Below are 26852 nucleotides of genomic sequence, written 5' to 3' on the forward strand. Positions count from 1 at the left end.
TCATCAAAATGAGGAATATATAAGTAACCTGTGTCCAAAGCTATTTGATTCTCTTAATTGTAATGAGGTCAAAGTTAATTCAAATGTGTATTTTATTCCCACCTTCAGAAACATGTGTATGAAAGCTCCTGTACTTTGTCTTTGGCTATTGAAATGTGATACAATGTGATGTTTCCAGGGACCACAAAAAAGAAGGTACAGGAGCAGGTCAGAGGTCTCATGGTGCCCTTGGAAACACAAGACACCCCTTGATCCAGATATCGATGCTCCCTCTGTTCAGTAACAGAGGCTTCCCTTTCGAACATCTGTACTAAACAGGAATGCAACTATAAACAAACAGACATGCCTGGTCTTGGTGAGAGGAATGAAACTGAAAACAGTCAGTTGAGTTGTCAGCAAGTTGAAACAACTCTAAACAAGCAGACCACAAACACTATCTAGATACAGAGAAAAGTTGTCACCCCTCAGAAGTGATACATTGCTGTGCAAAAATTAACAAAATAAAAGCAACACATAAACAGGTAATAAAGTGGTCAGTGCACAGACCCCCCCCCCCCCCCCCCCCAAATGCTATTCTATTGTGGCAACACAAAACAATGCCATAATTAATCAGAATGCATGTATGAGCCCCCTAATTTACACTATAAAATGTTCATAGCTGAAAAAAATGCCATAGGGCTGTTTGTTTAAATGAAGTGATTGCAGCTAACAAAATAATTCCCTAAACGTACCTGTTGAGCACTGCTGTTTGTTATATAATGTTGGTCTCAAGCGTGCAGTTTTTAAAGAAACACATTACAGTAAACAGGTATTGTTTTCAAACATGATATCTGGTATTGCACTATCCATGTACAATAACATGCTTTGCCCTAGAAGACACGGCAAATGATCTAGGAAATGCAAGCGTGTAACAGATTCCCTGTGAATAAGGCCTAGAAAATGGAACTTTCTTTTTACTTAGTGCAGTACCAGAGATAATGTTTTGAAATGAAAACCTGCATTTACTTTAACACCAGTGTTTCTTTAAAAACTTCACATTTGAAGTAGCAGTAGCAAACGGAAGTGCAAAAAACAGGTACAGTTTATTGGACTACTCTGGTAGCTACAATCACTCTAAGCATAAAATGGTTCTCCACACAGACAAATGACACTGGTAAAACATACCTTCCTAGCTAGAGACGGTGATAGCAGTACAGCAGTGAAGAATCTTGCTACAACAACTGCTAACAGACAAGAGCACTATCCCCAAGATGCAGCTGCTTACTTAGAGAAGTCAGTAAATATTTAAATGCACAGGAGCCAATGCCAAGCTTTTGTTAGTGAGTGAAGAGCCTGAAGGAAACAGCAGTGACATTCAAGACATGGAGACCCAATTGTATTTAATATCTGGATTTACCAGGACTGCGCTTTGTATAATAAACGTTGTTAAGTCCCAAGTGAAAACCTCTTAAGTATTTGGGCTGCTTGGTCTTCCAGGCTTGCGATTGTCACTGCTGTGTTTGTCACAGGCAGTAATGCCAGGGGCTCATGCTTGTGATGACAGATGCTTTAAGATGTGGAGGTTCTCTGTGTTTTCTTACCTATCCGGAACCACATTTTCTGGCCAAGGTAGATTGAAAGATATTCTATTGTGAATTAAAACGTTACAAAAGATGATTAATAATAAATTCAAAATAAATATCTCACTTTCAGAGTGCCAGACTGACATATTTCTTAATACAGAAGGGACTTTACAATGGCCATTTGGTTTTGGATTTGGGCAGGTTTTTTTTTCTTTTTTTGCTATATATTTGCAAATTCACTTTTGTTTGTGAAAAATGAAATCAGTCTGGGGTGCAAGATATTTTAAAAAATTGCAAAAGATCACAGAATGTAGCTAAAGAAATGTATCTCCAATGAAAAATAATAGCCAGGTGAAATTAATTACTTTTACACTCATATACAAAAGTAAATAAAAAAAGCATGATTCCCAGGTTTAAACTAGACTACATTTATTCAGTTTTTCTTATGAGCATTTTTTTTTTTTTTTTGAAGTGGGAGAGTTAGTAACTTATAAAAACAAATATGCCCTTCTTGCCTAAATAATTACCAAAATGTCTGACAGAATAAATTTGCCATTTAATGCTCTTGTCTTGTATCAATAAATCACAACATTACCCAAGCTGGAAAATAATGTCAGCTACGTAATCTGCAATGAAGAGCTGTGAAATGTAAAAGCATAAAGTTCGGCCCAAGAGAGGCAGTATTACCTTTCGACCGGGCCAGACGTGTTCTCAATGAAGCTGATCACTTTCTCCTTCACGTTCACCGACCTGGACTTCAGGGCAAACGTCATTTTGTTGACCAGGGACTTCACTCCCTTCCCATCGCCCGAGCCGTTCAGAGACTCGCCCTACATTGAGAAGAAGAGTCAGAAGATGCAGCAGAGACAGGCAGGGATCCTAATTTAGGGGCATAGGGATTGGGCATTCAAAATGACAGGTAGCAATTCCAAGAATTTTCGATCGAGGTTCATAAAGAAAACTGACATAAAACAAATGGAGAGAGATATTTAAATAGGATAGGTGCTGACTGGCATTTAAAATAGGATTTGTAATTTAACACTCTGCCTCTTTGTATTGTTTATATTCAGTACCAGTCAATTAGAAGGCTGTACATTAATGATATTATGTAGCTAAGGAACAAATTCAATCAACTTCATAGCTTTTTGAAATGGAAAATCTAATACTTTTACTCCTTCCTAGTGAGCAAGCAGAGAATTAAAAAAAGAAGTAGTAGTATACAGTCTGAAGGGCATAATCTAGTTCAGTGGTGTGCAAAGTGGGGGGGCAAAGAGAGTCAGTAAGGGGGGTACGACTATGACTAAAAGGGGCAGTTCTGTATAAAAAAAATAAATCTAAATAAAATAAAAAAAGGATAATGATAGAAGATTTTAAATAAATACATAAATGACAGCTAATTAGTCCAAGTTCTTACCTTTCAAATGAGCCGTTGACAATTACTCTAGGACTTGTACAACCGTAAAAATTATGTTTGAAGTGGCGAGTGTCAGTGAAACTGCAGTGAATAGAGCTGAAATGGCGGCTTCCATGTATGAGGCGACAAGTGTAGTAAACAAAAAAAAAAAACACTAAAGTTTTAAGTAGCTGTTTCTTCCTGGATTTAATGTAAATCACATATTTTTTCCTAAATACGGAAAAAAAAACACCTGGTAAAATATAAAGTTGGGGGGGGGGGGGGGGGGGCACAACAAAACACATGCTAAGAAAAAGGGGCAGCATTTAAAAAGTTTGCGCACCACTGATCTACTTCATTAACAGCACAAAGAAGCTGTTAAAGGAACACAAGCATTTTTATAAGGATCCTCTGTAAGAACCAAAACCACCAACACACAATAGAAAAATACAACTTCAGCCAACGAGATGTGTCAGGACAGGATGAAATAACTGACGGTGAAACTACACTAGCCTATTAAGGAACCACTGATTTGACTGACAGCGATCCCTAGCCATTCAGAGCGGAACGGAGACGGGACAGACAAAATATAAAAATTACACAGACGAGATGATTTCTTAAAATTACTATTTTTTGGTATGAAAAAAGCGAGTGGTTTTACCAACGTTTATCCTATATAAATTGATTTCAGTCAAACTCATATTTTCCGGGAATTCGACGTTTAACGAGCTTTACTGATTACATTCAAAGTAGCAAGCCTATTTATAATCCATACATTTTAAATTCAATTAGTTCTGTTGAATCAGGAAAAAATAAGGCTCTAAATATGATATGCCAAAGATATCCCGTTTTAAGGATAGTTGTCTTTTTTCTAGAGTTTTTGTTTGGGTGCTTAAAAAAAGAAGAAGAGAAAGGTTGTATTGCTTTGGTACTGTAGTTCAGCCCTGCAGTTTAGTTGTTAGATTCCCCTGACATGCATACTCACGTCAGCAGATGAGCTGATGCTGCCTCTCGATCCTGAAGTGCTCACAATCCAGTGGACATAAACATTGTCAGGACCCTCAACATTAATGTCTGCCAAGTGTTGCTGAAGTGCTGCAAAACAAAACAGATTGGCACTCTGTTTGGGCAAACCGTACAGAATGTATACTCTATAATGTACAAGGAGCCAGGGGAGGATCCTACTGACCAGCAGCCAACAAGCTAAAGTAACCTTAATGATGAGTTAACAGACACAAACATACTGCTCCTCTTCATGCAGCCATCACATCTTTTATATATTTAGATTAATAAATATCAATAAAGGGTCACTTAGTCAGTGTTAACCATCAAGTCTCCAAACTAACAAGCATGGAAAAAATAACTTACCCATAAACCCCCCCTTTGCAATACTGACATACTCCTTGTTTTTCTGCAATGAAAATTGAAAATATGAAAACGACTAATTTCTAGCTTGTAAGATTAAACTTATAAACATACAAGGTTAGTCTGATGTCCTTCCTAGCTTATTAACCCACAATAAAAAGATGCTGTAGATAAGCCACTTCACAAAAAAGGACTTACTCTGCGAGTTACAGAGCTTGAAGGGCAGACGGAAAGCTTCACTTTAGTGCACTGTCTCAGTTTGGCTGTGTGCAGATTACCAAGTAATTCAAGGTCTAAGCACTTTCAAGTTATTGATTTCACATTTTGAAAAATTTGACATGGAATTGTCTTACTGTTAAAAGAAGTTTCAGTTAATTAAAAACTGGAGTATATGGAAAATATTCTTTACAAATGGGATTACAAAGTCAGCTTCAACTGCCTTAACTGGCCAAGTCATTGTCTTGCAGTGTAAGCAAGATGAGACCCCTCCTGGGCTCTGTAAAGCAAGTCCCCTTTCTATGAGCAGCAGCTGTATTTACCAGTCTGACACTGTCAATAGGGTATAGGGCTACCATGGGCAGCATGTATCCAAGGTTAGAATTTTGTGGGACCTACCACTTCCAATTCGGTTCTCCAGGACAGCATATACAGTGGATCTTCAGTAACTGCATTCAGAGAACCTGCCTACCAAGTGCCTACTGTCAGCCCCCTGTCAAAGCACTCGTCTTGTCTATCTTGACTCAATTGCATCAATTTTATGCAGCTTTTCTATACTACACACAACATGGATGTCATCTTCATAACAAATTAAATATCATTCAAGCGAGACAGTCCATTTACACAAAATAGTGTGCAGTATACAGCAGATGTTCCTGTTTTTTTGTTTTTTTTATCTGAATGAGCACGAGCATGTTTAGAGGACATTTCTATAGTCGTTGTACAAACAGAATTGGTGGTCACTGTCAGTAGTTTTCTCAGACTGGGTGTGAAATTGAAACCTTGCACACCACACGTGACTGTCCTAATCACTATATAAATAAGACTTGTTTAAAGCCAGGGCAACACAAAATAGTGTATGTTACACTAGCTCCCCCTGCCTCTCTGCCTGCCCTACCTGCAGGAAATGAGCCAGCACCATGTTCATGTACATGTCCTCCTCCTCCCGCCCGCTGCCCATGAAGCACAGGTGCTCCCCACTGGCAATGGAGCCAGACTCCAGGGACTGCTTCTGGGCCTCCAGCAGAGACTTCACCGACAGGGCAAATTCAGCAGGGTTCTGCAGCATCTACAACACAAACACAAACACCACCACTTCATTCCCAGTCACAGCCATGATCGGTACAGGAGACTGCATTTTCAACACTGCAGCATTCCATAAGAAACTAAGTCAAGTGGACAAATGTTTCAGTGTACTGAATGGCACTAGCCTGAAACATTTGTCTACTTGACATAGATTGTTATTCAAATGCGGATTGAGCCTTGTAGCTATGGATGACACCAGCTGCAGAAATGCAGAGCCAGAATAACAGAGAAATAAAACATGATGAACAACAAGATAGTTTAAGTTTTAATTTTTATGTCAAATTGTAGTAACCTGTATACAGTACACTGCCCTAATCATCATCTTTGTATTTAGTGGTATGCAAATGTGTTCATGTTTTTAAGCCATTATTGGCAATGCTTTCAAAACATCCTGTTTTTGTGGTTTGTGAAGAAGCTTTTATGAATCATGTCAGCACTGTATTTGTCCTTTAATAACTAATTCCAACAATAATAAGGTTCACATTAAGATAAGAGGCATGATCTTATTTTTGAAAGCTCCAGTCTTGAATTAAATCCTATTTTTTTTTTAAATTAGAAAATCACCTTCACAAGTCAATTTCACAAAACTAGGCTCCTGTATTCTGGTATGTGTCTGCAGATTGCCAAGTCATTCAAGGTCTAGCACAATTTAAAAACAATAACACCCATTCAAAGAAATGTCAGTTAAACAAGTGGAGTAAATGCTGAAGATATTCCATTCAATGAGGATTACAAAGCCATCTTAGCTGGCCAAGACAGTGTTTCATGTTGCAGAGAAAGCAGGACCAGTCTACTGGTGCTCTCTGTATATAGTATCAACCCCCACGCAGCTATATTTACCAGGTCTGAGTCCAGGTGGAAAGCCGTGGAAAGGTGTCCTGCGTTGTACTGCTCAGCAGGCCGGCAATCCACCACAAAGAACCGCACACCATCCTGCAGAAGAAAACAAGAGACTGTTCAATACAAGCCACGATTATGCACAGGTCTAATAACAAGTCTGTTGGTATCATACATCACTATCAATTAGAGCTATCAGCAGCATGAAAAAGCAGATCACCAAGACCTACATACTGAACACTGTATGTATAAAATGGAAGTGTGACTTATGTACAGGTTTCTCCTTATACCCCTAGATACCATTTAATTATTCTTATTTAACCATGTACTACAAAATATAGGAGTATATGTTATTGTGCAAGATTCAAGCCGACTTTCACCACTTAAGGTCAGAGGGGCCAGTAAAACTTTCGCGAAGTGGATATCAGCTTGTGTCATACAGTCACCTATACTTAGGGCTTCTGTTTTTCGTTTTTTATTAATGTTTTTTACATTCGGTTTTATCGGTTAAAAACGAAAATCAGAAGCCCTACCTATACTCTGCTAAAAAAAAGTGAGTTGAACTTGAATGACACATCTCTCCAGTGACTGTTGGACTCTTAACTGTGAAGAAGTGACAGACTGTCTGGACTCACCGACTGTAGCTGGTTTGCCTGCAGGATCTCTGGTACCGAGACAGGCAGGCAGAGAGCTTGGCTCAGGTCCATCTCCTCATCTTTCAGTGCCACCAGACTGCTGCCAAACAGGTTCTGATTATCCTACAGAGATCAAGGTTATAAGGGATGGAAAAATTAACATTAAGGTAGTTCAAGAAAAGAAAAGAAAAAAATGCTATTTACTTTAAATAACATTCTTGCATAGTGGCCAAATAATACAAATTTCGGCTTAATATAGCACTGGTTTAACTGTGGAGGTTGTACCTTTCTCAAAGACAGCGGCGTCTTGCTGTAGTAATACTGAGCCAGGGAGAAGAGATCCTCCATATCTTCAACCTCCAGATGAGCTGGCGAGGTTTCCAGCATCTCTGAAACACAGGAAATACGCACATCAGCATCCTTCCCATTGATCAATACAGCAGAGCTAACTAGCTCTCACAGTGCAGCCAGAATGCTTTTTTGCTTAATCTCTGAACACTCTCATTGTTGCATATCTATTCTCTTTCATATTAAAAACTGGGGAGTGGAAATATGTTATTTAGATCACTAAAACATACTCCCAATGTTATTACATGTCTGAAACATGTTTTTTGTGAGTTAGATAAATGATCAGACTTACGTATGAGTTCCTCTTTACGATCTCCTTCTTGTGACAGAATATTATCTCTGAAGGGAAAAAAACACACACACACACACACACACACACACACACACACACACACACACACACAAAGACCAGGTTAGCAAAAAGAATAGTTTGAAAAAAACACAAACATGTTGCAATATTGGAATCATCCTTTAAAACAGCACAAAATGTAATTTTCAGGACAGTGCAAATTTTGAAGCACAAGTGTAATAAAAACTTGATTTTGCAAAACTAGTAAGCAGCCTTTTCATTTTCATTTAAAAGTAAGAGGCTAGGTCCTAAGTAGAAGGCAGGGGGGTATGGGGCTCCTCCCCCAGCAGGGGTGCAAGGGGCAACACCCCCCACCGAAAACGAATTTCAGGGTTTTGCAGAGGTCTAAAACGGCATATCCTGGGCCTAAATATGTGCCTTAAAAGGGTACATAATGACCTTTTTATTTTATTGTTTTACATGTTCCCATGTGTTGCTACAACTTGACCGCTTTTTTAAACTTTTAAAATGCATTCCCTGCCTCACGATGGCTTCACATGTACCTGCATGGACCTCTCAGAACTACATTTCCCTTCACTCTCCTGCTCAATGGAAATTACTTATCAAATGGAAGAGAGTAATGTTGAAACGGAAAATCACTTTTGTCTTCAAATTACATTTATATACACAAATGGTTTTGGATATTTTTTATTCATTTTGTTAATACAGATTAGCACAAACCGACATACCATTTCCTTAGGAGATTAGCATGAGCTACTATAGGAAATCTGGAGAAGCTTCTCTTTTTAGCTGGTGATTGCAGTCTGCTAGAAAACACTGCAATACACGGCTTAGTAGCTTTAATTTGTATTACATTAAAGTACGACTACTTACTGTAGAAAATCACATTAATGTTTATGTAGGGCCCTGGAAAAAGGGTAAAAAAGTTATTAACGTAGATTGTATACACTTTGCCAGAACGTGTCGCCACGAGGGGCACTCAGATCGATGAGCTAACTGTACAGCTGGTGAGTGTGTTGGAGTAAAAAGTTTCAAAGTGAAAGCAAAAACGCAGAGAGTTAACCCATTCATTAATGCCTACATTTTTTATACTGTGTATATGTTTGCACCACTCCTTTAGCACCCTAAAGGACTGGACATACCAGTGCTTCTCTTTGCTTTCTTTTGACACACAGCAGACAGTGCCACACCAGCGTGTCTATACCCAAGCAACAATTCCCTTTCCCGGGTAAAAATGTATTTCATAGCATTACATTTAGAGCAAAAACACCCTCCCTCCCCTACTGTTGCTCTTACCTAATATAGAAAGAAAATATGGCTGTTTTAGGAAGACACAGAAAGTGTGACATCAACAGAAAAGTTTGAACATAAATTTCCATTTCACTTGAACTTCTTAAAAAGGGAATTGATATTTGAAAATAAAAAACCTTTGTCTTTAATCATCTTTAGTACCGTGTCTATTTAAACACAGATAGATCATCACAGTATGTGTTTATGCGTATTTGTACATGCGTGTTTGTTTGTGTGTTTTTTAGTGTGTGTACTTTATATCTGTATATATATATATGTTGTGTGTAAACAGTCAATAATATTACTAGACCACAGTTTTACAGTAACTGATTATGCAGCAAAAGATCTGACCGGTACATCTTGTAGCTCATAAAGTGATATTTTTTGTTTAATAAAGACAAATCAGCAAAACAAAAGCACATAAAAATAAAATAATTAAAAGTCATATTAAATAATTGTGCAATGCGAATATCGTTTCCTGAATTAATGTTATATGCTAGGTTTCAGATCGATCTTTTAAGTCAATACATAAGACATTTTACAATGCTATAACAAATACTCACTGTATTTCGTACACAGAGTAAAAAAGACGATTTTACATAAATTATATATATATATATATATAAAAAAATTTCATAACTGCTGTACGTTTACTGACTCAGGTATATGATTGTACAGTTCACTTGTAAGCTCGAAACTAATTGGTCCATCGCGATTCACGGTGTCCATGGAAATAAGTCCGGAAAAGAAATGCCCTCAGAGCAGGAATGTTTTACTCGACTTACATACGTAATGAAATGCCGCTATTTTACTGGAAGAAAATAAACATTTTGAATACTATTCACTGGAACATACGAGCACTGTAAAAACTTTTTTTTTTTCTTCTTTTTGAAATAACTATTTTAGGCGGCTCATCTGGCAAAGTAGACAACAATTATGTATGCTGGAAACGTGAAGGCCGAGTAAGAAACAAGTACTGAAATATTTTGAAATATAGAGCATTCAGAAAACCTGATGGTTATTAACCCTTTGCGGTCCTATTGCAATTTTCCCTTTCCGGAGGGTCCAACATCATCAAAAAGACATAAAAAACAGGTCTCTAGTCGTTTTTTCTCTGGAAAAAGCCGAGAAAACCATTCAATGGCCAAGTGAGACCGATAGGAGCTGGGAAAAAATAAATAAAAAATGGGCGTATCTCATGAATACAGATAGCCCTGGCACCACATAGATAACACGGACATAAACAAACAAGATAGCTGCTTCTGCCTCCAGCACTCAAAGAATATCACAGACATTTGCAGAGCTTTTTTTAGATGTAACAGTAATAAAATAATGACTTGGATCGCATTATTGAGGAGTTTGGTGATAAAACGAGTGATCAGGAGATGATTTATTGGTATGCACTACTATGAAGAGGTATGTGAAAAATACAGCAAACAAGGGGTGGGGCAGGGCTGGAGATGCAGTACTGAGTGTCCTGTTGATATGCAGAGGAGGCTGTGTGGTCCAGTAAAATTGGACCTGAAAATAAATTGGACCTGACGCGCCTCAGACGTGCTGAATAAGTGGACCGCTAAGGGTTAAATGAGTCTATAGACCCTTTCACACTGGCACTCCTACCCAGGTCACAATCCACTGACTCACTGTGTGATCCTGAGCAAGTCACTTAACCTCCTTGTGCTCCGTCTTTCGGGTGAGACGTAGTTGTAAGTGACTCTGCAGCTGATGCATAGTTCACACACCTGAGTCTCTGTAAGTCGCCTTGGATAAAGGCGTCTGCTAAATAAACAAATAATAATAAAATAATAGCGTGAAACCTCGTACCTGGGTCGTAACCGGGTTGACCCGGGTCGCAGCGACCCACCTCAGGATGTGGGTCGACACTCTTTGACTCGGGTTGAGCTCATACGCCGACGAAATAACAAACAGCCACGCTTGCAGCAGGAATGAAGAAACATTTGCTCTAATCAACATTTGGGCCGACGGTTCAATTCAGAGAAGCTTGGATGGAAGCGTCCGTAACAAACTGCTTCCGGGGCATTGATACGTGCATTATGTACTTGTGCCTGTCATCCAGGTCTGTCCTGCTTTATCAAAAGCAATGTGAAATCACATAGCCAACCAGCATGACACCGGGCCTGACCGGGTAGGTTCCGACTCGGGTAGAGCATGCCAGTGTGAAAGGGGCTTATGACAGCCTGAAAAATTACATTTTATTGTAATCCTAAAATATAAATAATTATATATTAAATATATTTATTTTTAATATCATCTATTGTATGAGATCCACAACACTGGTGTATATAGATGGAGTGCTGGGAGTCTTGCTCCACTGGGTACCTACTTTGCATTGACGAGCATGATGAGCATTAAGAAGAAGACGAGGAATGGATCGGCCTGCTGCAAATACACGTCCCACATGGCCAGGGTCACCTCCGGCAAACACTGCCCTGCAAACATGCTTCCCAGCTGGGGAAGAAACAAGAGTCAGGAGGCATCGGGACAACAGCCACACCGGTCGGCTAACTAATGATAAAGAGCCAGCATAAGATGGCTCTGTGCAGCTTTTGTGATGCCCTATGATGCTTATTCTTGAAGGATGCTATATAAATTAAACTGGTATGATACGGTATGGTAAAACCACACCTGGAAGAGGGTTAAAACCCCCACGAATTCATCAGGAATTATTAACCGGTCAGACAATTTCTAGGGCCTGATTTAAAATCGAGCTGATTAATCAATCAAGTATTATTGATATGTGTGTGTGTGTGTGTGTGTGTACAGGGAGCAATTAGTACTTTCTAAACATGCTTCTGTAAAACCTAATGTGTTTTATATATCTCAGACACTAGTTAACACTAATAAACCTAGTGGCATGGTTCTTTTTTTTATTATTTCTGATAGCTACTACATATTCTATTGTTTGATACATCAGGCAACAAAACAATCACAGTAATGTATGCCCTGGATTTTGAAGAGAGAGGGAGAGTATGAGATCACAGAGAGATCTGAGATCCAAAGAGAAAAACAGGCTAGACGTTGGTCTCAGGTACCCAGTTCATGGCGTAGGAGTCAGGGGTGATCTTCTTGGTGTCCAGGAAGGAACAAAGCTCAGGCTCGTGGTACTGCAGCAGCAGCCGGAACAGATGAAACGGACGACCATTTGAAACACAGTCCCTGTCAGAAACAACAATTCTACTGAACATCACAAGAGTAGTAATGTAACTTCAGTCAAATGTAGACATGCCTTAATTACATGTTCTCATTACACTATAGCCCGTTATAAATTACTGTTAAGGACTCTTCCTGGGTGGCAAACAGCACTGGTAAATACAAAATATCTTAAACCTAGAGCCAATTGTAAAAAGAGACATTCTCTAGATACTGTATATGCAAAACCCAAAAAGGTATATGAGGGCAGATGTACTATACCAGTCACCAGGCCATGAATCTCCAGTGGGGTATAACAAACAAAAAAAGAGCCCTGATTTTTCATCTACAAAAAGCCAGGGTATGGTGTACATTGTCCAGCATACCTGGGGATGTATTTGTTCATGATGGCGTAGAAGCAGTTGTACAGGTCACTGCAGGGCAGCTGCAGACTCAGCAGTGGCTTCAGGAGCTCTGGCCAGTTCAGGTTCTGTTTGAAGGTGATGTTCCGGGACTTACAGTAAAACGTTATGACTGATTCCACATCCACCAGCAGAGCAGGCTTCTCCTCCTCTGGCACCGGCTGCAGGTCTGAACAGTGAGAGAGAGTTAATACACAGCCCAGAAACTTTTGCTTCTGATTTTTTTTATCTGTTGATGCAGGTGTTTGATACATGACTTAACACCTTGATAATCTGACTTTCAATATTGCAGATAGATTACCATTGGATAACGTATGAAACAATGTCTTTGACTGAAAAATAAATTCAAATAAGGCCGCTATTTCACTTATGACACAAGTCACATTCGAACCCAGGCCTCGATTGGTGAAAGGCAAAATAGGCTATTAAGTAGCTGTTGAGTAGTCTGCTGTGCCACCTAGCCATCTTAAATATTGTTATTCCAACTAAACCGTATTTCTAAGGAACCTGCATGCCCTTTCCTTTATAGATAAATGATGAAGTTGCATTCAACAAATCTGCACTCATCTACCCAAGTATTTTCAATTTTAGGCCAGTGACATGAAATATTATTTGAAGTTCATCAAGTTTGATTTTATGCATCAGTGAATTTGTCAGTGTCCTTGGGTCGAATGATATAAATCGAACGAAAGATGCATGACCAGATAGAAAGCTATAAAAATTGATCATTCTAAAAACTGTTTAATAAATCATACGATCCACAGGAATACAACTGCTTGAGACATAAAACCAAGTGACTCTGCAGCAATTGTTGATGCATAGTTCATCCCCTAGTCTCGAAGCTGCTTTGGATAAAAGTGTCTGCTAAATTACTTATTTTATTATTATTATTATTATTATTATTATTATTATTATGCATACCTCTTCAGTGTTCTACCCCCTGAATGACATGAATATAACTTTTCTGAGCCATACGAATATGATGAGTTGATCTATTTTACTGATCTAAACAGTGCCAGATCTTAATACTAGCACCTTTAACTCTGTGTTAATCCTGCTACCTTTTTACCCCATGGTTGATTTATTGACTCCCTTACGCATCTGGTATTCAGATCCACTGCCTAAGAAGTAAACTATTTTGACAAAGGGCAATTTCAAATGCAGAACACAATTTAGAAACATTGTATATTCTGACACCAATTTCATGGTGATAAAGGGAGTCTCCTTTCTACGAAAGACACAGAGGGCTCTAAAAAAATTTGCTTCAGTCCAATATCAAATGCTATTTGTGCACCGGTAAAATTATTTAATTAGTTTTTTTAAATCTGTAGGTAGGTACTGCATAGAACTTGAAAGTACTTTTAACACATAATATCATGTATTATGGTGGCATACAAGTGTATACAAGTACCTCAAGGTTTACCATCTGATATGCTATTATCCTCCACAAACTAAGCTGCTCTGATCTCAGGGCTCTACAGCGTGCCCAATTCGGTCGCACGCGACACCAAAAAAATTGTTTGTGCGACCATCAATTTAGTTTTAGGCTCACATGTGCGACCAATGATTTCACAACCTCAAAAACTGGTAAGAATTTAAAATTGTCAGCTACAAATATAAACTCACCTGAAAAACAAAAACAAGGTTTTTAGGACGTCACAAGGTGTTGTTATCACCGTGTCCCCAGGAATATTGCTAACAAATCAAATACGCCACTGCTTTTACCGGTAAGTGCGTGCAATAGCATGTGCTCTGATCAAAAGATTAAAAAAAAAAAAAAGTACAAAAATGTAGTGGCAGCTTTTTAGTTTCTCATCCCATGTCCAGTCAGGAGTGACAAGCTTAAATTTCATGTGCAGTTTTGGAAGCCGTAAAAATTATGATTTGCTGTATGTGTATAAATAATGAACTTTTTCCAGTGCTGTGGATAATTGTGTTACCGATGCAACACTTATCGTTGTTTATTGTTTAAGCTGTTAATATTGTTTTGTTTGTTTACATATTTAAACAGGAAAGTTGTAACGAAAATTAAAGACAATTTCTGTGAGTTGCTACTGTATACTAACATACTGAACTACTATCTATAAGAATATAATCTTTTTTTCATAATAGAAATTATAACAAGAATAATCTATCAAACTAATGCAAGGCTAACAGTAATTAACTCAAACAGCATCAGTGGTGATTGTATTACTGGTGATGTAAAGTACCCCAGTCTCTACAACTGAATAAGCAGATTTTATTAAAAGTCTCAAACTTTGTTTTATTCAGGGACTGTCTGCATTAAGACTGGTCTGTTGCCAGCAATTGAACAATGAACCGTTCTGCCTCCACATGCTGCCTGCTCTGTGCACTGTGCTCGCTGGAAGGAATCCAGTGACCTCACCCTGGTGCACTTAGAGGAGAAAATATCAGATTTCTGTGCTGCTGGAGAGCACATTTTAACTTAAAATAAACACACCAACAGCAACATGCCAAGTATGTCTGTAGAAACATTTAAAAGCAAATCCTACTACACAAGATGATGTAAAATCCAGAATATAAAAATATCTTAATTTTGAATGCAATAGTTTTCTTGTCACATTTAAAGCAAGCAGTTGGATTTATGGTCCTAGTTTACAGTTTCAATTAAAACATACTACTGTTACTGACACTATGCCTGTCGACTGGTTACCTGTTTGCAGTGCAGATTGAAAGAGATTATAAATCTTACTGGACAGTTCAGTGCAAACATGTAGCAGAAAAGGTTTACTGTCTGGAATGTTATATCAGTCTTATGCCTCTCATAAGGAATTACCTTTTGTAACGCAGCGCTGCACAGTGTCTCAAGAAGTTATTTGGTCATTACTCATATTATTATTATTATTATTATTATTTTTTATTTCTTAGCAGACGCCCTTATCCAGGGGGACTTACAATTGTTGCAAGATATCACATTATTTTTACATACAATTACATTATTTTTTTACATACAATTACCCATTTATACAGTTGGGTTTTTACTGGAGCAATCTAGGTAAAGTACCTTGCTCAAGGGTACAGCAGCAGTGTCCCCCACCTGGGATTGAACCCACGACCCTCCGGTCAAGAGTCCAGAGCCCTAACCATTACTCCACACTGCTGCCCAGAATATGTGGCATAATACTGATAGAATACAAGGTTCCAGACAGTAAGCTCTAGGTCCTGTACTGACATGAAAATAACTGAAAGATTACTATAGGGAGTCAGATTGCCTTTTATTTTGTGCTTTGGGGCTGTTGGAAAACATCACATTTCTCAGTATCACACCAAAGCTACTTTGAGATATGCATGTTCATATTCAATGACAACAAAAATATGAAGATTTACCCAATTTAGAGGGACTGAAACATTCATCACTAGGAACCGAAGCAGAACTAAATAAGCATAAGAATATACTCAAAGCTTGGTAAAATACACAAAGTAAATCTCAGTAAATAACAGTCAAGAAGGAATTGAAAAGGTGAGGTGCATTTCACAATTACTTAAAACATAAAGCATGTTAGTAAAACATACTCACCTATTAGCTGTTGACATTTGTCGTGAATTATGGCCTGCTCTGGCAGATCTAGTGACCCGTCCCATGATGCCAGACTGTCTCCTTTCCCTGCTACATTCAGTGCAATCTAAAACAGAAGGAAACAATGAATTACACTGGATGTCCTTTAAGATGGAGAAGGTATGATATTGTGTTGTGGTTACATTTTTGTGGTCTGGAGGACCTGACATTGCTTAATAAGTTATCATCAAGCAGACAGCAACAGCAGGACTCAGAGCAGAGGTGCAAGGCTACAGTGCTAACCCATCATTCCTCTGGTAGTCTGAACCCCACCAGGGGAATACAAGCTGTAATGAGAAAGCAAGGAGCATATGGATCTCAATTACGCACACTTACAAATGATAGAGCACGATCTATGGTACTATTCAGTGGTCAAACAATACAGCTTTATTTTTAAATGCTGCATTGGCTTAATACGTTGTTCCCACATTATTGTAATATTGTAGATGATATGTCTACAGTATTATCCAACAGCTGCTGTGGTTCCATGAACGCTTATACAGCTGTCTGCAGGCAGTGTCTCGGATGACAGACAGATGCGTTTTTGTTAATTAGCAGGAAATCAATAAATCAGGCAGCTTTCCAAGACAAAGCCTCAGCCAGGCTAGCAAAAACACAGATTATCGCAGCCAGCTAATAACTCCTAGCTCAAAGGATTGCCATCAGCTTTCATATTTATCACTCAGCAGAAAAGGATTGCATTATAAAACATTAGATACTGACACGAACTTTGTGAAAAAAACAGAGAAGACAACATTTCAGGGACACTGCCCTTGGGTTAAGCCCCACTTCGACTGCAGTCAGTGGGGTATTTTAATAATCTAAACGGTAGCAGATCTGAATACCTCTGCTACTGAACTCATCCCGCTGGTGATTTAATGACCTGCGATCAATGCTTTACAGTTCTGTGACAAGCAGGCTGTAGTGGATGACGTCAGGCCAGAAAGAATCACAGAGACAGGCAGTACTCGGGTTGAAAACTGAGTCGCTGCGGCGCTCAGTATGTTTATTGTAAAATAAAAGTTTGAAACAGAAAATAGGACACGGCACTTGCGGCCAAAATAAACAGACAAACAAAACAGACTAACACTTAAACAAACGGTGGACTAACAGACAAACAAACATGGTGAGTACAAATAACTTATATTTACTTTATTTTTACTTTTATTTACTCCTTCTTCAAACCCGTTCTCCACTCACCGATCACACAACCCCAAGTGAATGAAACGTGCATCTATATATACTGTTGTGCTGGGATTCAATTACCAATTAATTATTCACTTGAATCCCAGCACGTGAACTAAATCTGTGCAACCCCGTGCTCACATATTATTAACTACTTTAAATGCACGTGAAGTGAAGTGCAATCCCTGTGCCTAAATACAATTTTACATTTTAAACACTCAAATTATTTACCCAAATTATATCCCGTGTACCAACTACAATACACCAACATTAACACACACAACATACAACATAAAACACAAAAATACACACTGGGGCGGGGCACAGTGGTAGAGTTCCATGTTGCAGCAGAGCAGGTTTATTCAAATTAGCAAGGCAGTATTGTTTGTCACTGTACAGATCATTGGAATAAATCCCATTATGCCTCTGTCTTGGTATTCAGTGTTGTTAGCCCCTATATCTTCTCATGAACGAGTTGATTGAATGATGAGTAAAGGAGTGGATGCTTTCAAGAGTCCTTAGATTAGGGTTGTAACTATACAACACTCTACACATAGTGGATGTACGAAATACATTAAAAAAAAAACAGAGCGCAAATATGGTATTTCTTACAACCACTGGGAAAAGTGTTGCAAGGGGGACAAGCTAATGGTTACACTCTGTGTATTAAGAAACGTTTGAGTGCTTTTTTGATGCAAGTGTTAAAAAAAAAGTCAACAGGATGTGAAGACTGAAACAGTAAATTATATACAAAGTACATCTAAACAAGAAGAATACATTAGTTAAGATTACTGTGATATTAATACCTTTAGCTGCTCTTTAAACAATACAATGCAAACACAATAATAGTCAGCAGTCAACTACTCTATTAATTTGCCTTGTATAGTTTTACTATAAATGTAGAAGTGACTTCCTGCAACTTACCTTCCAAATTTTGGCCCTTTGGTTGCAAGGCAGCTTTCTCCCCTGGATTATGTTTCTCATAGTTTCCAGATCACAGCCGCCAGACTCCAGAGCGTCAGTGAGGTCTCTGTCCCTGAAGAGACACAGAGAGGATCAGTGAGCCCGGCCAGACACAGACCCACACTGAAACGCCACAGTACTGCTTACCAGGTTTACAGTCTGTTGTATACATCTTACATCTTCATCTAACACTGTATGCTGTTGCAGCAGAAGAGTTTTTAAAGTAAATTCATTCTCTGTATCCTAGACCAGTGGTTCTCCGACAAGGGGGTATATACATTGATAGATAACCTTTCATTAAGTTACTGTGAACATCTCACAGTACATGCAATGGCTTATAGAAATACCATGCACTGTAAGTACACCAAGTCAGGGTGTTCAACCTTTCTATAAACTTTAGAAATTCAGTAGTCATTACTGGTACACAACTCAAGTCCCCAAGGGGTGTTATGCATTTTTGAAAACTGATTTACTTAACTCATGTAAAAGTTTAAAACAATTTCAGCACTATATATTAATCAGTTTATTATACTGTACCATACTCATTTGATTGAAGTATACTTAATGATGTAAATTTAATCAAGATACTTTAATTCATCTCATGTTTACATAGAAAAAATAATTATTTCTTAGCAGACGCCCTTATCCAGGGTGACTTACAATTACCCATTTATACAGTTGGGTATGCTCGAGGATACAGCAGCAGTGTCGCCCCACCTGGGATTGAACCCACAACCTTCCAGTCATGAGTCCAGAGCCCTAACCACTACTCCACACTGCTGCCCTACATAGATAGATGTATTTAGTTCTAATCTAAAGAACACACACACAGTTATGGTATAGGAAAAAAGCACAATATTGTAAGCATCAGTCCAGGTACAGTTCCAGAAGAAAGAGTTCTAATATGTGTACATAGAGAACAAATGTTACTTATAACCATGCTGTACAACATAGCTGTGTGGCAGTGTTTTACTGTTTTGTGTTTATTTTTTTACTACAGTAGTTGAGAGGATTTGCTGCAGCACAATAGAAGTAGACAGCAATATAAAAGTATTTCAACTTATTTTTAATGTTAATCGGTGGCAAATAATTGTGCGAGCTACTGTGTAGTACTGTATTAAGATTGCCATTTATTTTCTTGCTGTTTTGTCCGACATATTTTAAACTTTCTTGGCATTGTTCTTTATGATTCCAAGTCTGCATGTTTTTCTTGTTCCTGAACTGATGGATGGTTTTCATTATTACTGTCACGCTTAAAGAAGGAGTCTATCTTCCTGTTACTGTTAATTGCAAACTGCTTCATAATTTTCTCCCACCGTGCATGCGAGAGAGAGAAAAAAAAATGTTTTTAACCACTGAACTCTATGGAATGCCGGTAGTGACATTAAGTTGTTCCACAGAGTTTAGTAGCATGATCTGCATTATCTGTGTCTCTGTCAAATTATGATTGTGTTTAAATTACAAAAACAGATGATTCTTTTAAAATGAAACAAACTACCATACAAACAGAAGCAGTCATCACTAGTGACTACTGAACTGATGTTTTCATCACTGTCAAATATTCGGAATTGACGAGCGACAGTGAAAACACTGCACTAAGTTCAATAAATGGTCAAAGTCCATCCAACCTTGCCATCCTTGACCTGAAGCGTCAGCTCCCACACAAGCTGTTCTCTCCAGGGCTACACACTGTACTGTTCTATGACAAAATATGCAGTATGTTGTGTACAGTACTTCAGCCCCAGCTGCTAGGACAAAATAAACACTGCACTGAGCAAACTGAAAACACATTCAACATACTCTTGTACATTAACCAATCAGGGTTTGAAGGCAATATTACAGAAGAAAAAACAAAACAATGATCGCTCAGTTTTTTGTTAAAAAAAAAAAAGGAAAAGAAAAATGCATTTTTACAGCTCACCTTGAAACCATATCCAATGAAAAAGGAGGCCTGACACTGCAAATTATTTTTTGCAATACTTTAGCTTTCTGATGGGACAATAGTCCCTGCCGGTTCTAAAATAACACTGGTTGATGGCATATGTGAAAAATATGCAGGTGCATTGCAAGCAATGAATGTAATGAATGTATATGTCTTTCTTTTTAAATATGCAGGGCCCTATGAAATCCGTTTTATTATTTTGAATTTTCGGATTTATTTTTTCTTGATTTTGGATTTTTTGGTTTTAAAAATCTGTAATTTGTTAGTTAGTTTGTTTTTTATAACCACAAGTGTTCGATACATTGACAGAAATGATGAAGCTAGAAATGCATGAAAAAAATATGACAAAAAAAACTTTCTAAACGGTTTTAATCAAAGTGCTTTCAGAAAAAAAGGATAAAAATTAAATGTAATAAAAGGGACTTAGTAATATCTCCCTGAGAACTTTGGAGAAAAAATGCAGCAACTAGACCCTACATTCTGCAGTAGTCATTACAGTACTATCTGCTCAAAATAACTTATAGGTAGTCGTTTTCCCCCCAAGCAATAACGGTAGCTATCAAGTGAAGTGGCACGAGAGGCAGTGCTTTTTTACAGCTAAAATCACGCTCGTGTACGGTGGCTGAGAGGTGCAAAAATAGTTTTTTCATGCGTTCCCATGACGTGTGTTTCTTGAAGCCTCTTGTCATACAAACACAGTGCTATTTCAAGCTAATTTTTTAAATACATACATATATATTTAGTTTGTTTAAACTGATTTTTGTGGTAATGTCCTCGGTGTCTAATTCCGTTTTTTTCTCTGAATTCCACGATTCCGTCTGTGTTCTCCACAATGCGGATTTCATAGGGCCCTATGGTATGCTTCAATGTAAAATGAAAGGGTTTGCACACTCAGCTAGTTTGGATATGTGTATTGATGGTTTGCATAAGTGTTGTGTACTATGTAGTATCTGGGGATGAATAAGGAAAAGTGTTTGTCAGTTGTACTGTCCAGCGTATGTAGGCCACATGGTACTGTACAGTAATGTAGCAGTGTGTCTAAAAGACACAACTGTCCCATTCTTTCATATTAAGTGCTACAGCATGTAACCTGTGTGTACCGCGAAGTTTGTTTGTATCTGTCTGTGTACAGTGTACTTGTGGTGTTCTTGCCTGTCTAGTACTGGGGTGTGTTGTGGGATGCTCTCCCAGAAACTGCCTTTGTCTTGTCTAACCACACAATGGCGGTGCGGCAGCGGAGAACTGACTTCACATAAACTAGCTGGAAGGGGAAGTCAATCAAGACACTTACTGCTTGTCATTAGCTGGAAGATTAGGAAATTAAATTCATGCTCCAGTATGTCACTTGATTTCAGCCTCATCGTTTAACTGTCATTTCAAACCAGCAGGAGGCTAAAGGAAGCTAAAATGTAAATGTCCTCCTTGCTGGATTTTTGCCAGCAAGCAGGCAGGCACCTCTAGACAAAACAGATCTAAGCTGGCATTTCACGTTTCACCTGACAGTGCGTCAAGACTTATTTTCCAGTATCAAAACTACAGCACCAGATTCTAAAATGTCACATAGTAACAAATCATATCAAAAAGCAGAGTGTATGACAAACCTTTCAACTATTTCACCATGGAGTGACTTCACAGAAAGACTACCCTTTAATTATTTAAAAAACAGTCTGAGAGGATTGCCCTGCTGTAAGTAATCTTTCCTGTAGGCTACTATTAGAGCAGTCAGCAGTCTGTTGTGGAGCTGTCTTTCCTGGACCTGTATACAGGGCTCCAGTGCTGAGATATAATATGCAGCGCTAGGCTATTTAGAACAAAACCATGTGTGAAATTCATGGCACAGTAGCCCCTATGAGTTTTAAATAAAACAGCACATCGTTTCTGAACTGTATACCAACCTCACACTATGGTTTGTGCATCTTTTATATTTAAAACAAATATATTTACCCCCATGTCACCTTTTGCCAAGGTGCCACAAACAAGCCTTGGCCTGGGTACAGTATTTCTCAAGAGCTTACTGTAGGCCTAAACCATGAAGTACTGGACCACAACTGCTTTGTACACTGCAAGTGAGTAATAACTGGGGATGAGCTTTTGGTTCATTTTTATGAATGTTTAAATGAGGTGTCAGTGTTTAAACCATATCTACATAAACACTCTTTATATTACATTCTGATGTATATAGACAGCCCTGGTTATTATTTTCCAAGCAAAGAACCCCTAAATAAGCAATTTAACATCGTAAATACTTAACTACAAAAATAAAATAAAAAAATAAAACATGTACACAACAAAGTATATATTGAAATTAGGCTGTCACTCTATTCAAATTTTGAGCAGTTAATTTATGGGCTTTAGTTGATTAATCGTCATCCGTGCACATTTTTAACATAGGGAACAATCTTATAGCAGCTGTCCTGCATGCTAATACTAAGAAATCAATACACTATAAAAAAAATGTGGTCTTTTTAAAAGCATTTGTATTATTTGTATCTTAGCAAATGTCTCTCTTTGTATTTGTACTGCACTATTGAATGCACCTGTGCTGGCCCTGTGGGCACAAAGTGACTAAACTAAACTTTTTTTTTTTTTTTTTTTTTACATTATATTGTATTCAAAGAACAAAATAAAAACAATCACAATAATAAAATAAATAAATAAATAAATACATTTTAAAAAAACACAGCTTACATAGGTTACATAACACTGTGTAACAATTTTTTTTTTTTTTTTTTGTTCCTGGGTAGTAAGTGTTATTTCCTAATTGCTTATGCCTCAAAAGTATAGAAAATGGCTATTATTCCCCACAAACTTTGCTTTTGTGACCAGGACAGTGATATTTTGAAATCTACCTATTTTCCAGAACATTCCAGATAGATTCAGTGCTGAGTAAATGAGTAAACTTGGAGTAACTTCTAGAACTTTCTAGAACTTTCCAGTAATATAAATAGTAGTATAAATACAGGGGCCTTAAGCCCACCAGTTCAGTTTAGTTCCAGCTGCCTAAGTGGATACATATCTGCATGCAAGCATCCGGCAGACGCATTTTGCTATGTCTGCGGCCAATTTATCAAGACAAGAGCGAAAAAGTACTCCGTGGAAGCATCTGCTAAGATGTGTGAGGCCTACAAGGCATATTTCGGCATGCCTGTCGGGGATCAAGACAAACTCTGGGCACCTCATTTCACCTGCGAGCACAATTGTTGCTCGGAATTTTATGTTATAAGATTTGTTAAAATTTTTAAAATTGTAAAAGTTTTTAATTTTAAAATGTTTTACAATTTTCAATGTTATTGAAAAAATATATCATATATGAAAAATGTTGCGAGAATCTCTTACACATTAGTCATGGATGAAATAAATGTATTTTTGTAGGATGGTACAGAGGGGAAAAGAGAGCCATGAAGTTCGCTATCCCAAGAATTTGGCGGGAACCCACTGACCACTCAAGCAACTGCTACTTCTGCATGGTGGACCCTTCCAAGCGGACCGAGTTCTCTGTGGGGAGGAACAACGTCAAGTGGGAGCCACTGGTGGACCCCCGGAAGGTGCTGATGCCACCACTGCACATCAAATTGGGCCTTATGAAACAATTTGTCAGAGCTCTAGATAAGGAGTCGGCAGCCTTCAAGTACCTTCAAGACTTCTTCCCTAAGCTGTCTGAGGCAAAGGTCAAAGCCGGTGTCTTCGTCGGACCACAGATAAAGAAGATCCTGGAGTGCAATGAATTCCCCAAGAAGCTCACTAGTAAGGAGAAAGTGGCTTGGAACAGCTTTGTCGCAGTGGTTCAGGGCTTCCTGGGCAATCACAAGGCCGAAAACTATGTGGAGCTGGTTGAGACTCTGGTGAAGAACTACGGCACAATGGGCTGTAGGATGTCCCTCAAAGTCCATATCCTTGATGCTCATCTTGATAAATTCAAGGAGAACATGGGAGCGTACTCGGAGGAGCAAGGCGAGTGCTTCCACCAGGATATACTGGACTTTGAACGTCGCTACCAAGGACAGTATAACGAGAACAATTTTATTAAAAATATATAATAAACATCAGAAAAAATGCTTTTCTTACCCCATGTGGCCTGAAGCATTCCACACCCACTACAGCATGAACATCGAGTGCACCAATGAAGCAGCAGATAGACCGAGAATAAAACCTGCCCCAGTGTCAACTACTTGGAGGCAATTGCCAAACCCCTTCCTTTTTATAATATCCGCCCTTACTGTGGCACCACAGCAGTCGGATAAGCGACGGACTGCTGTATATGATGATAAATTACTACAATTAAAACACATATAAAATATGGTTTGGTGAAATTTGTCACGTGACCGGTTATACGTCTAGCATATTATTCAACGTTTAACCACTTCTTTTGAGTTTATATGTTTAAACTTCCCATCCCTAGTAATAACATCTCAGCACTTCAGAAGACTGTATAATATCTCACATGCTTGGCCATACAAAATCTCTCCGCTGTACTACTCATTGGTAAATTAGTTTTTTTTGCAAGCAAAATTATATAGTAAAGGACAAATTAGATGGTATCTTTAATTTCCTGCCAACCTTTTGACATCACAGGGCAGCAATTTGAAACAAAGAATGAACAGCCCACATTCCTGCCACTTCTTTTGAAACGCCTTTTAGTTCTCATACCTAACTAATGTTTTTTTGTTTTTATTAATCCCAATCATAAATCAAACTTTATGATTATATGTTAAGTGCAAGGGATGTGAGCACACAAACAGTTTACCATTAATGTACAGATGTGACAAATAACTCACATGAAGCAGAGAGCTTTCGCTCCACAGTACAGACAGTTACAGGACACCCTACAGTGTTATAAGAAACACATTGCATTACTGCAATTTTTGTTTCAACGTATTCCTAATTGTTTACTGTAGATCTTTTTTTGTTTGTTCACGCATCATTGTTAAATCACTTTTTTTAACTTTTACTTGGGAACGTTTGCCAGGAGAAAGACCTTTTTTTCTAAACATTGCAGTGTATCCAGTGCATGTTCCCTCCTGAAACAATGCTGGTGCTGAGATTGAAATAAGTGGTGTGTTGTGGGAACAGAAAAGCAGCACTGTTGCAGGAGGGAGCAAGATCTGGATACACTGCGATCTTTAGAAGATCTTTTTTTCTGTACTGGAAAATGCTCCAGAGTAAATGTTGAGAAATATATTGCTAAGCTGATTTATGACCCATGATGTGTGATTAAAAATGTCTAATGTGTCGAAAATATGTTTAAAAATAATACTGCAATACAGACAACATGGGACACAGCAAAGGTAATGTCAAGCATGTCTAGTAAACCTTGCGGGACGCTCTGTAACATCATGAAATACAAAAAATACTGCTTTTACTTAAATTGTTTGCTTCAAGATATTGTAGATGTACATATTTATTTTAAATTTAAACCTTATACTTTCTGTTTCATTTGTTATGTTTATATAATAATTCAGGTGCCTCCCTCCCATTTTGATGAGTTCAGTTCCAATTCAAACTGGCTTTTGTCTATTATATTACAATAGTCTGAATGTCACTAGCCAGACCCTGTGCTACAAAGCAATTATCCAATTCAAAAAGAGAAAAAGACATCATGCAATCAATCTGTTTTTTCAGCTCTAAGCAAGCAAAATGATCTCTTACCCACATTCCATGAAATATCGTGGTCAAAACTTGGATGCTGATTACTCTGTGAAAACTTGCCGTAAGAAATTATCCAACTGCACAAAGCCCTGTGAACCAGCCATCTATCATTCAGGCTTGTGCTACGCAATTCAGGCCATTTTAACAAAGATCATTCTACAATATTCTGCTGGAAACACACCACAGTAAATACCGTCACTCCCCATTTTCAGCAGTTTCTACTTTAACTAAGCATGCTACTGGAACTGTGACAAAAATAACCGAGATAGACCCTGAAGCCTAGGGACAGAGTGCTAGTGCATTATCGTCTACTCTTGGGTTTTCTGCAAAGCCTTTGTATCACATGACCTTGAATTCCATCTTTCTGGTGTACAGTAAGCTGGTGTCTAGATACCTAAGTAGACTGAATCACTCTCCTCAGCACTGCTGAGCTAAGAACTTGTATAGCTACTTCAGTAACCCATACTCACCACTGCTACTTTCTGCCTCTGTTCATATGTAGCATATTGATCCAATATCAAATTGGGGCCACTGTTTACCAGTTCAATGTATAGTTTACTGCACAATCCACATAAGGTCACACTCTATGAGTCAATTACTGATTTGGAGAGAGCAATTTCTGTCCTCCATTACAATTCCAGGAAGTAAGATTTCCTTAAGACTGATGGAAACAATGAGGACCGCTTTCACATCAGTCCACGTGGCACATGAAAATGTAATACAATGCTTCCCAGAAGGATTGATACTCTCCTAACTAATACAAAATGAATGGATATTACTGTACCACCACTTAGGACTATAAACATTCTTTCAACACTTGCAAGAAATATTGTGTAAAACGTATACCCAAAACCAGACTGTTAAACTACAGCATTTTCTTTCTTTTTATGGAAAGTGAAGGGGCAGTCCCGTTTTTGGAACACTG

At 38.2% G+C, this 26852-nt stretch overlaps 1 protein-coding gene across 2 annotated transcripts in view; it reads right to left on the reverse strand.

Moving 5' to 3' along the window:
• The window catches only part of LOC117407267 (TBC1 domain family member 23-like), a 33274-nt gene that overhangs the window by 3698 nt on the left and 2724 nt on the right, over positions 1-26852 (reverse strand). Inside the window, exons 2-15 of one of the 2 annotated variants that reach the window (XM_034012065.3) lie at positions 18301-18412; positions 16153-16258; positions 12579-12783; positions 12096-12219; positions 11387-11511; positions 7735-7781; positions 7380-7483; positions 7095-7217; positions 6463-6555; positions 5435-5605; positions 4324-4366; positions 3941-4050; positions 2250-2392; positions 1581-1625 (exon numbers count right to left, since the gene is read on the reverse strand). In XM_034012065.3, the coding sequence (XP_033867956.3) occupies positions 1581-1625; positions 2250-2392; positions 3941-4050; positions 4324-4366; positions 5435-5605; positions 6463-6555; positions 7095-7217; positions 7380-7483; positions 7735-7781; positions 11387-11511; positions 12096-12219; positions 12579-12783; positions 16153-16258; positions 18301-18412 (1551 nt within the window). The remainder of the gene's footprint in view (positions 1-1580; positions 1626-2249; positions 2393-3940; positions 4051-4323; positions 4367-5434; positions 5606-6462; positions 6556-7094; positions 7218-7379; positions 7484-7734; positions 7782-11386; positions 11512-12095; positions 12220-12578; positions 12784-16152; positions 16259-18300; positions 18413-26852) is intronic. The other variant, XM_059028836.1, reaches the window with a different exon arrangement.

Source organism: Acipenser ruthenus, chromosome 8 (genome assembly GCF_902713425.1).
Source record: "Acipenser ruthenus chromosome 8, fAciRut3.2 maternal haplotype, whole genome shotgun sequence".
NCBI lineage: Eukaryota > Metazoa > Chordata > Actinopteri > Acipenseriformes > Acipenseridae > Acipenser > Acipenser ruthenus.